Source organism: Lissotriton helveticus, chromosome 6 (genome assembly GCF_964261635.1).
Source record: "Lissotriton helveticus chromosome 6, aLisHel1.1, whole genome shotgun sequence".
NCBI lineage: Eukaryota > Metazoa > Chordata > Amphibia > Caudata > Salamandridae > Lissotriton > Lissotriton helveticus.
This window is the reverse complement of record NC_136067.1, coordinates 1,920,126,552-1,920,138,900: the sequence shown is the minus strand read 5'-3', so window position 1 is coordinate 1,920,138,900 and position 12,349 is coordinate 1,920,126,552. Positions and strand designations below refer to the sequence as shown.

The 12,349-nt window shown below is 42.5% G+C and overlaps 1 protein-coding gene across 1 annotated transcript in view; it reads left to right on the top strand.

Moving 5' to 3' along the window:
* The window catches only part of STUM (stum, mechanosensory transduction mediator homolog), a 320,454-nt gene extending 308,387 nt beyond the window's left edge, over positions 1–12,067 (top strand). The window contains exon 3 of the mRNA XM_078649876.1: positions 8,597–12,067. Within this exon, the coding sequence (XP_078506002.1) occupies positions 8,597–8,693 (97 nt within the window). The 3' untranslated portion in view covers positions 8,694–12,067. The remainder of the gene's footprint in view (positions 1–8,596) is intronic.
* The last annotated feature ends 282 nt before the right edge of the window (positions 12,068–12,349 follow it).

The window sequence follows — 12,349 nt, the reverse complement described above, 5'->3', positions numbered from 1 at the left end:
AAAATTCGCGAAGCCTAAAAAGCTTTGAACTTGCTTTACTGTAGTGGGACTGGGCCAAGAGTCTACTGCCTCTACCTTTTTGGGATCCATTTCTATTCCTTTAGGACTGATGACATATCCTAAGAACTCGACTCTTGAAACATGAAACAAACTCTTTTCCAACTTTACAAATAGAGAATTGGAAAGCAATTTTTTAAGAATGGCGCGAACCTGCTGAACATGGTCCTCTTCTGAGTTTGAAAAAATAAGAATGTCATCTATATAGACAACACAGCATACATCAATGAATTCGTGCAGTACCTCATTTATAAAAAATTGAAAGGCAGCTGGAGCATTACAGAGTCCGAAAGGCATAACTTGGTATTCAAAAAGGCCGAATTTAGTGCGGAATGCTGTCTTCCATTCATCGCCTTTATGAACCCTTACCAGATGGTATGATCTGCGTAAGTCCAATTTTGTATAAATGGTAGCCTTTTTAACTTGGTCTAATAATGTGGGAATCAAGGGTAGAGGATACCTATTTTTAATGGTTACATTATTCAAAGCTCTATAATCTATACACGTGCGCAATTCTCCTCCCTTTTTCGGAATGAAAAAAAGAGAAGATGACACAGGTGACTTGGAATGACGAATGAAACCATTTGCAAGATATTCATCAAGGTATTCTCTGAGATGTACATTTTCGTTTTCGGTTAAGGCATAAATTCTGCTGCAGGGTAAGGTAGCTCCGGGAACCAGATCAATTCTGCAATCAAAATCCCTGTGAGGTGGAAGGGTATTTGTCTTTTTTTTATCGAAAACGTCCAAAAGATCAGAGTAAACAGGAGGGACACCTTCTAAAGCCAAAACACAGGTAGATTCGGAATTAAAATCAAAACCTTGGATTACATCTTTTGTCTTTTCCAAAAGAAAACATTGATGTTGACAATGGGTGGAAGCGAAAGTAATAGTCTTGGTAATCCAGTCAATATTTGGATTATGTTGTATTAACCAGGGAATTCCTAAAATCAATTTGAATTGAGGGGCGTCAATTATGTCAAATTGGATCTTTTCTCTGTGAATAGGTGAACAGTCCATTTCAAGAATTTCAGATTGTCTGTTGATAGGCCCTGAAGTCAGTTCTTTTCCATCTACTGCCCTTACTATTTCAGGATGCTCTTTAAGGAGAGATCTAAATCCTAATTGAGAAAAAAAGTGTGTGTCTATAAAATTACCCGTTGCTCCAGAGTCTATAATTGCGTCAACCTTCCAAGTTTGGAATGTTAATTGTAAACTCCTTAATTCTACTAAGATACAAAAATGTTTACATCCAGAAGGTGGTACAGTAGAGGCCAAACTAGAAATTGCACTCGATAAACTGACCTCATCCTTCATTGAGTATTCTAGTTTTCCGGCTGTTCTTGAATTAAAGCGATTTCTGAGGATTTTGACTTAATTTTATTAGGTCGAGTAGGACAATCCTTTACAAAATGGCCTGTCTTGCCACAATAAAGACATTGATTCAATTTCCGTCTTTTGTCCTTTTCATCCTTAGATAAAGGACCGCGAACAGAACCAATCTGCATAGGTTCTACAGGATCTAGTTTGGGACCTGGCTCTCGAGAAGTAAAGTTTCTTTCTTTTACAAACAACAATTTGTGATCACTTCTTCCTTTCTCTCCTTTTCTCTCACTTAAGAGATGGTTTAATTTTACTACCAAATCTATGAATTCTTCGATGTCCTCTGGAGGTTCTAGGATTTGAGTAACCATATCCTTTAAGTCATCCCTTAAACCCCTATAAAAAAGTGAGACTCTTTTTTCATATGGCCACTTGGCCTCAAGCACTAAACGATTAAATTGAGAAATGTAATGAAGCAAATCAGAAGATCCCTGCTTTAAATTAAGCAGATCATTATCTGATGACTGCACAAAAACATGTTTAGCAAAGATTTTTTTAACGCTCGCTCAAAATTTCTGAGGTTATATAAAATAGGATCATCCTTTTCCACTAAAGGAACAGACCAAAGAGCAGCATCTCCGCCAAAGTAAGATAACATAAAAGCTACTTTGGAAGAGTCATCAGGGAAAGCTGATTTCTTGGCTAAAAAATGTAAATGACACTGTTGCATAAATATGGAAAATGTGTTACTATCTCCATAAAACCTTTCCGGTTGAGCTAAAGGGGTTGGAACAGAAGTCACCACCTGAATTTGGGTCTGAGGTTGAGCCTCAGAAGATGAAACATGAAAAGTTGCTGGTTTTAAAAGTGGCTTTTGTTGAAATGCCGTCTGTAAAGCTGACATGTCCCTGCGCAATGAAGCGTTTTCTTCTCTTAAGTCTTTTAGCACAGAAGCTATCTCCTGTAAGGTAACTTGGTCCATTGCGTCTGGGCGAAATAATACTCGTGGGCTTTGCCTTCTGTCAAAACCAAGCTACGTCGTCCCTTACCTTGGTCTGAGCCGAATGCTTCTTGGAAGACGCAGTAGATTTCGCAGAAACGCAAGGGACCAACTTCCCAAAAGACTAACAATAAACTTGCTGATCTAAATTCACAGCTAAGATTAAAACTAGAACTTAGGGAGGAAGGCCGGTACTGGACGTTTGAAGATTTGGAAGATTCTTGCTGTCGACCTGCGAACAACAAGTAGTAAGGAATTACTTATAAACCTAACCTCTTCCTGAAATTCTCTACCTCTTTCCCAGCTAGGTTTTGTGCTGATATAAATTCTGACTCCTACCTGCGATCAGTGTAGTCTAGTCCTTCGTCTAGTATTTCTTTGTCTTGTTTAGAAGAGTTGTCGTCTAGAGTTCTTGTCAAGTGTCAGGGGTCCTTGTAGTCTTTAATGGCTAGATTTACTAAGAAAGAAGGAAACACAGTTACAAAATAATTCCTCTAAAGTTTCCCTTTAGATTTCCTCTCTGAACCAACCTTAACTTACTTGCAATTGTTTTCATAAATAGCCTTATCAGGGATTCCGTATTCTTTTGTGCCAAAATCCTGTAGTTTACACAAAAAGAAGAAAAAACTACCTATACAATCACCTTGACCTTTAACTCTAAACTCCTAAATAACTCTTAATTATTATTAGCATATCACAATTAGTTCTTGCAATATACACAAACTCTATTCTTATTAGTTGAATAAACATCAAAGGTTCTGTTATTTCAAAAAATAGTCTTGCTCTTGATGTCTTCCTTTTCCTCAGGAAAACAGAAATGTTCCAAAAATTATTAAAGACTTTCTTGCGATGGGCGCCTTTCCTTTAAAGAATCAAAAGAACTTATCTTTAGCTTTTTCTTGTCCTTCTGGAGTCGAGGGTCGGAGAAACAGCCTGAAGATAAAATCACCCAGCTGGTTTTCTTCAATCAGGTTGTGCTGCTGACGGAGCCTTCAGACGCGATGCTTCCTGGAAAGCAGACTGAAGGCAAAGCATTATCCAGAAGCCTGGGTGCGGTTTAAATAGTAGACCGCACCCAGGAAAGAACGTGCGCACGTTCACGCTGAGCTGCTGCGAGCTGAAAGGACTAAAGGCGGCTTAGCGTGCAAGGCAGTAGACCTCTCGGGGCCCCTCCAATGATACTGAATAGTCTTTTTAGCACTCGAAGGAAACGTAAACCAATCATCCTAGTGACTACATCCAAAGAATACGATGAAAAAGAATACGATGAAATTAAATATTTATACAAAATACAATGCACAGAAAACAATGCAGAAACAGAATTGCGCGCATTTAAGAGCAAATATATGACACGAATAAATACATGACACACATTAAACACAGGACGTGCAGGTGCACAGGAATGGGGCGGGATTTTAATAAATGAAACCTGACTTTGCCACTATATTGGCATGCCATTGGAGATTGGCATGCCATTAATGTGCAGAGTCATGACAGTTAAACGGGAGGGGGGGTAGGATAGGAGGAATGAGTTTTCCTGGCAGAGGGGGAGGGAGTGTACATATGGCAGGTGTTTAAACAGTTGAGGCAGGCGTTTGGGTAATTGGTACTGATGTTTATGTTGTTGGCGGGGAACTGTTTAGGGGTGGGGGTGGGGGGTTTTGGTCAGGTATATGTATATTTAGTTAGGCCTAGTTTTGTACGGCAAAGGCCAAGGAGGTGGTATATTTTCAGGATGCATCTGTTTCCCAATAAAGCGGCCTTTATCACACCTTACATCTGTTTCCGGTCGGTTCTTCCACTCCCCGTCTCCCGATGGGCCCCAATGGGGCTTTGCGGGGGGTGGCCGACCGGAGGGAGGCTCGCTCCCCCAGGGATTTTGGGGCCCCGGGAGGAAGGGTGGCGGGAAGGATTTAGACGGGGGACAGGAAGGGTGATTGGGCTGGTTGGGCTAGCCGGTGGGATTTGGGCGGCATTGGGCTCTTTTTGGGCTAGTGCCTTTAAGAGCGGCCATTTTGGGTCACTGTGCACCATTTCGTGGGACAATGACCCAGCAGCCGGGGGGCAGGTTGTTTGTTGTCCCACCCGCCCTCCCTTTAGGTCATGTTTTGATGGGGGGTAGCGGGGGGTATGTCTTGGGTCCTGATAGTTCCGGGATGGGAAAAAGGGTTTTGTTGGAAGCAGGTGCGTTTCTGAGTTAGGGTTGGCTGGATGTGTTGTCGCTGGGAGCAGGTGCTGGAAAGTTATGTAGGGTGGCGCTTTGTCCTAGTTAAACGGGGGGTAGGATAGGAGGAATGAGTTTTCCTGGCAGAGGGGGAGGGAGTGTACATATGGCAGGTGTTTAAACAGTTGAGGCAGGCGTTTGGGTAATTGGTACTGATGTTTATGTTGTTGGCGGGGAACTGTTTAGGGGTGGGGGGGTTTTGGTCAGGTATATGTATATTTAGTTAGGCCTAGTTTTGTACGGCAAAGGCCAAGGAGGTGGTATATTTTCAGGATGCACCTGTTTCCCAATAACGCGGCCTTTATCACACCTTACATTTGTTTCCGGTCGGTTCTTCCCCTCCCCGTCTCCCGATGGGCCCCAAAACGCTGCTCAGAAGCCCGTATCTAGCGCTATTAAATGTCACTGCGGAATACCAAGGTTGGCTAGTCTGGAATCCACCTCATGCCTCTTTAATCCACTGCCAGACACTCCCTGCCCGTTATCTCACATTTGCAGGTTCCTGCTTTCTGCCTTGCTGGTGGTTTTCCCATCTTTCTCTTCCTCTTTTTTTCCGGTTTGTGTAGTTTTCCCTCTATTACTTTCTGGAAATGTCTGATGAGGAAAAATAAGTGCCGGTCCCCAAAACTGAGTGGCCACCACAGCAGCCACCCGCTCAGATTAACCACTGCCTGCATATAGCTGCAATCTGCATATTTGTATTTATTGCATGAACAAGTGAGAGAAAATTCTAGTTTCAGCATCAGAGAGGCGACTGTTCCATGACTAAGAAACGTGGATATGAATTTAGAAGTGATACCTTGGGTGTGTCATGTGATAGGAGGAAGCCCTTAAAAATGAATTGAAAATTTGCTCGAGTTTTTGAATGCACGTTTTGGAATTCTGTTGCAGGAAACTTGGGTACATTGAATTTTTGAGTCAACCTGGTACTAGACACTCTAACAAAGAGCTCTCAAAGATGGGAGCAGGAGATGTGCTGGCAAACATGGGTCACTCATTAGTTATTGGTAGAAATAAAATTGGTTTGGGGTCATCCTTAATTTTAAAAACCTTAATGAAAGGGAGGGGACAATATTTGCATACGATTGAAAGTGTCAAAATTAGTAAGAGCTATTAAATGTTGTTGCTTCATCGTGCTCCAGCTGTCAGTGAGACTGTGGAGATGGGCTAGTCCTAATATTTTATCAACACAGTGTCCATGTTTTCCCGCAGTCACTGAAGATGTTCCTAGTTTTCTCTCTATTTGAATTGATTGACCTTTAAATGTTTAATTCTAAAACAAGTTAACAATTGCTTGAGTGAGAGCAATGAAACAAACACCTCGACATTTTATATAGTTTAGTGTTTTCTGGAAGATGGTGTGATTAAGGATTTGTTCCAGAGAATGTTGAGTGATATGGCGCTATTGTAGATTATTGTGACATTTTTATTAGATGTGTGCAAAAATACATGTTCATCAGCTTATGTACCACTCCAGGTTGCAATGTTTGTGTACTTTGGCCACGTTTTCCAGCCAAAAATACATTCCTGTTAGCATTCTACGAAAAATTAATTTGTGGTTATTGAATTGCATCGCTTATGTAGTGAGCTGCTACCACTGGTGTGGGCCTGAAGCTCTGTCCAGTATCTGTTAGTTTTGTGGCAGTCCTTCCTCAGGTGTGGTTGAAAGAGGTGATGGTGGAACCTCGTTGAGAAGCTTTGGGATGTAGTGCATGTGAACCAGGAGTGCTCCAGTGAGGATGCTGTGTACCTGACGCTGTGCCTAAGCATGTCGGTGGTACCGAAGAGTGTGGGGTAAGTGGCATGAATCTTGTCACTACCTACTATCTCCAGCGGGGCGCTAGGTCCATGTCGGAGCATTGGGTGTCGGACGAATACCTGTGCTGTATGGTCATCTTGGTTGTAGTGGGCGACAGTAAGTCAGCTGGAAACCCTCAGGTCTTTTACAACTCCAAGTCGTTTTGATGGTTTCTGATTCCTGTTGGGAGAGAGTTCTGCCTCTTGCTTTTCTGTGCAGCAAAGGTGCCCCCCCCTTGCAGGACGTTCTAAACCTGGGGTCTGTCAGGTGCAGTGTTAGACTTCATTTTGGGGTATATTTACCAATATGTCACTCAGCACAGCAAGTTACCTTTCATGACAGGGAAAGGGCAAGAATGTGCATTAATTAACATAATACTGCACATTCCAGTCTTTCCCAAGCACTGGCGCCCAATGTGCTGCCTATTGCCAACGCAGGCTCACTTGCACGGTGGTGCAAGGGCGCCTGCGTTGTAAGTAGGGTTATTTTGTGAATGAAGGGGAACCTTCCTGCACAAAAACAACCCCCTGAGGCATTTTCCTCTTTCTATGACAACTCATCTGGGAATGTGTGGCAGTTTTGGTGCATTCCCGAGTCTACTACTAATGGTTAATCTGGGAACGCGTCAAAATCTATGGTTGTTGCGTCGGCACACCCATGCACCTCCCATGGAACGCAACGCAGCAATTTGCACTGCGTTGCTTACTCTGAATTTATCAAGCCACTCAGCACCACGCTAGGTGGCCTCGCGTGGCTTGCTAAGTTGCACTCAGTAGTTCCGCTGCACATGCAACCCATTGTGTGGTGCAAGTGCAACACAACTACATGATAAATATAACCCTGGCGTCTTTTATGGTTGGTAGGTATGGGCTTTGTGTAGCAGAAAAAATACCCATTACCTTTGATCACTCATTGTGCTATGAAAGGAGCCATGAAGGACACTCCCCAGGACACGGGATCAGTTGAAAAGCATGAAAGACAAAAGATGATTTGGTCATTGCTACGGTTGTTTTGTGGGTGGATGAAATATGTCCTCATAAAAATGGACTTTGTTGATTTCCCTCTATGCACCTATCTTTGTTTAATGTTTACGTTTAGGCAAAATATCGTTGGCCACTCATAGCTTTGAAGACTCACCTTAGAGAGCGATTGCTTCTAATGCATTACATATACGTAGAATGGTCTTTGTGTCAGCCCCTTGCTCATGATTGGATGGCTTTGTTGTCTATCTTAGGTCTGTGGTCCTGATTTCATAGCTTAATTCCCTGTTCTTGTGCTCCTCCCGTCCAGAACCATTTCGGTATCACAGTGTTCTGAAAGGATGAGTTTTATCCATGTACTGCTAACTGGAGGGGACTATTTTTCTTTCAATTTCAGCAATCTGTGGGAGGGCATTTGTTTATTTGATCCTGCGTACATTCTTACTCCAGCGCTCTCTTTTTGCACCACATTCATTGTGCTCGTGCTGGTCTTTTCATGTACCCCTGTGCAAGCTCTATTTGGCACCGTCGTTGCTCTCTCTTTTTGCCTGCTCCCCAGTGCTGTGGTTTATCTTTTCATGCACCACACGTGCTTTGTCTCTTTCCTTCTGCTCTTCTGTTGCTCCTGGGTCCTGTTCGCCTTCCCTCTCATTACATTTTTTAATAATATATTTATTTATGAGGTCCCAGCAGGTGCGAAGTGCCACCAAGTTGCACACTCCTGTTTAAATTTACAATTCTAAAATGGCTGACTGCCATGCTGGAATGTAAAATTAAAAATAACAAAATGGCCACCACCATCACGACACATGCATACCCGTGGGCAGCCATTTTAAAATGACTTCATGTGCACACGTGTTATGAGGCATGCACGTGCATACACATGCACCATGGCCTGGAATGGCTTTTATTAACAGAAATCCCATTCAAAAGATGTCCATTCATGTTGCCAAATGATTTTGCGTACATCATGACGTACTGGCCACCATTTTGGCATTACTTGATGCCAATGCAAACAAGTTTGTACTTACAGTTGAGACCCACTGACTTTGCAAATAGTTGTTTCATTTGTACCTTTACCAAATATGTGATCCTTTGTGAATGATGCAAACTGAGTATACTATTGTCAACTGAAGTTTGTGGAATTCTGTTATTGTTAATCGATCAATAATATGTTTGCACTAACCTATTGTTGTAATTTTGTCCCTCTGCAGGATACAAGGAGCAAGGGATCCCCCAGCAATTATAATAATGGGGTCTTCGAGGAGGGAGACACACAGCAGCTCGTTGCGCAGTGGCCATATTGGATGAGGGAATTTTTTGTGCATCTCTTTTTTATAGTGGACAGAATATAGAGGGGGGAGAGGCAGATGGCGAGCTGTGTCATCCACCATAGAGACGTTCTACATTTCCAAATGAGAGAGAATGTCTCAGGATCGAAGGGCCAAAGAAGTCTCGCTCTTCTACAGTGACTGAAGATGACATGATGCACGCCTGGCAGTGCCACCTTGTCATTGGGTGACTTGAGCTAACTGCAATGCAGGCTGCACTATCAAGAATACAAGACACTATAGACCTTTGGAGTTTGCCACCATTTTACTTCTACAAAAACACACAGAAGATTCTTGAAGGGAACATGCTGAAGGAATGAGTCGTGTTTAGTTGTACAACAAGGTGGTTGACAAGCTACCATGTGGCACGGCGGCCTTCAAGGGCAGGTTTTTCTACCATACTTTTAGGACATGCACTCTCTTTGCAAGAGTCCAACGGATCTGTAAATGCAGCTGTATTATAACTACACAACTGTAAATGGAAATCCTGGCAATGCGCTGAAATGGAAAAGAAAAGTGTTGTCTATGGTGCCTGTAATCAACACTGAACTCTGAACCAAGCTTACTAGATGATGACTCCAAGCCATGTGAGACACCCCTATGGGACATATGCTCAAATTAAATTTTCACTTCAGCAAACTATAACCTATGAGCCAAATTTAAACCCCCTGAATTCATGAACATTGAGGACAACAACGCCTACAAGCTCCAGAATGTATTAGGTTATCAGATGAATGCTTATAGAAGAACACAGTATCCCTTATAACATTGTAAGAGTTAGTATCATTGCCCTGAATGCAGATGTTGTTAAAGAGCATCAGGTTGTTTGATGTGATAATTGTGTAAGGTCCATACCCCGGTGCTTGCAGTCATGCTGTCTTCTGAGGTCCATGTTGACCATTCGTTTGTGACAGAGGCCATGATCCTGGGCTCAGTTGACCTTTGTCTTGATGGGATATAGCTAGCTAGAGGAAGCGCGTCCCCTATGTAGATGATGTGGTCTTTACCATGGCTAGGTACACCTGGAACCTGTACGGGGATAAATCAAATGGAAAAGTTCTGAGACCTGGTGATGAAGAACACGATGGCTATTTCCCAGGATCTCGTCCTCACTAAGCAGAATAACTGACGTGTTAGCGGACTGGGACAGGTAGAAATGCACTCGTGTTTTCATGAGACAGCCCAATCTAACTTTTTTCACATACTCATACTCATGGCAGTGATGACAAGAAAGTTCGGAAACGGAATGTGTTTTTGCAAACAACGTGTGGGTCTTTCTCAGTTATTACACATATCTCTTTCCTATTGCTGTCCGTTCCTGGTCACTTACAAAACAGTTTCTTCCCCGTTAAACCGTTGAATAACGATAGAGTTGCTCGCTGTTGAACCACCAGGGCCGGGATCATAGAAGATTTCCATGGTACCTCTTGAGATTGGAATTGATTGCCACTGAGACTGTTGACGGGTGAAAGTGTCTTGTGCATAGCCTGATACTGTGAGTGACTTTGGTCCTCGTTGATCAATACCGGAACCCTTCGGGTAAGGTTAGCCTATTTGCCGGCCAGCAGTAAGGGAAGGGGAAGAGTTCGGTAATCAATTCTTCAACTGAGATAAGTGAATTAAGCAACCGGACACACAAATGTGTACAAAATGGCTGACATCTTTCCCCCAATCCAAAATGCTATCTTTCTTCCTGCAACCCTAAAAATGCCAACTACCCCCATGCATACTAAATTCATTATATTAAAACAGAAACGTTGAACACAGACTTGAACTCTTATAGGTTCCAAAAGAATCCTGCTTCTCGATGCCTGCAAACCACTTACCAATGCGCCTCATCATACCGCTGACCTGGCTCAGTAAACGTTTACCCTAGTATTGTGGCCCCCAAATGTCCTGTCAGTCCGGTGCCATTCTTTTGTGCGAGTTTCCCGATTCCAAGATAACTTGTGCTCATTCTGCTCTCTACCACTATCTGGCCTTTGTGATTTCTATTGCCATACTACTTTTGGCTCACTAGTAGGAGGTGTGCTGCAGTTGATCTGGCTCTTACATTGGATGGCATGCTGTTATTGGACACAGCAAGCTCAGATTTGCCCACAGATATGTGCTGAATACTTAAATCCATAACCTATGTGGGGCCTGTACTGCAGTAAAAACTGTGTCATTGTCTAACCTTAGGTTAACTTCAGGTTAAACACCTTTCCTTTCTGGACGCCTATTTCATTGGGGACAAAGTATTGGTATATTTCATAATTCCCAATTCCAGGTTTCAATAACCCAAATTCCATGGCCCAGTTCAGTGTTGTGATTTGATTTATTCATCTTTCAAACATTTTCTCAAATGTTGCTTCTCTACAATCCCTAGTACATATTTTGTTCTGCTTGGAAATTATGATAGTGAATTACTTCCGGTTTGTAAACTTAAATATTCTTATAGTATACTGCTTTAATACCTGTTCAAACACCACTCTGTGCAGCCTCCTGCCTCCTGGAAGTCCAGGCTTGACTTCAGAAACTTGGTGGAAATCTTACCTTTCTCCAAAAATAAACAGTGTTGCACGCTGATGTCTGGCATGCAGCACTGCGTAGAAACATAAAGATGTCTTGGCGTAATATGCAGACAGATTCGCTGGATTGCCCGTTTAATCTTGAAAACTGAAAGTAGTTTAGATGTACAGTCTTCTTCTGAGGCGCTTGGTGAAAATACTTCTTAGCCACCTTGATTCTTCCATTAAAGAATATTCTCTTATGTAGTGTTTTGACCAATCTATATTGTTTCCCAATGGAAATATATGGAATGTCCTGGGAACAGTCAACTCCAGGCAAGGCTGACTTTTCAAGACACCTTTGGCCACAATGTACATGCCATTGAACAGAACCCGAAGATGTGTAAACATGCCTTCACCACTCTTGGTCATCTACAGAAGGTCCTGTTTGGTATCTCTGGTTTGGTCATGAACTCTGGGGTCCAGTGTTCCCTAATGATGATTCAAACCTGAGCCACTCTAGAACCCCAAAGCAAGGATACCTGCTTGATGATGTCACCACATACTGACCAACAGTCAACTGCTGCGGATCATTCTGTCCTTGGACCAAGTTTCATTAAGATTATAAATTATGCTTGAAATGAAGCACAGAGACTTTTAGAAGTTCTTAAAGCTGTGCTGTGCTGCTGCTCGGGTCAAAGCATTTGAAGTTGTACTGGGGAGAAGACATTCTTTTGTCTTAGTTACTTGAAAGGTAACAGCTCATAGTTGGATATATTCAGAAAATGTGGTTCGCATCAGACTGTTCATGCACAGAACGTTACTAGCGAGAGCCGCAACTCTTCACAGAACATCTCCTTACCAAACAAAATGCGGTTCTGGATTGGTTATCTGAACTTAATCCATTCATCTGCAGTGAGGTCCACTCCATTAGAGTGAAGGTGGCTACCTAGATCATTTTTCAATTTCAGACCTGCTCTTGCTACAGAAAATCTCTCTTTTACACAAATAACAAGAATGCTAACATGTTTTTATGGAGTGAAAATCCTCCAGGACCTGCCCTTTTGAAAGTATAAAAGCCAGCTTCCTAAGAAGATATGAAATGTCAAATCCCCAACTTTGATGCCACTCTCATAGGGAGGTGTGC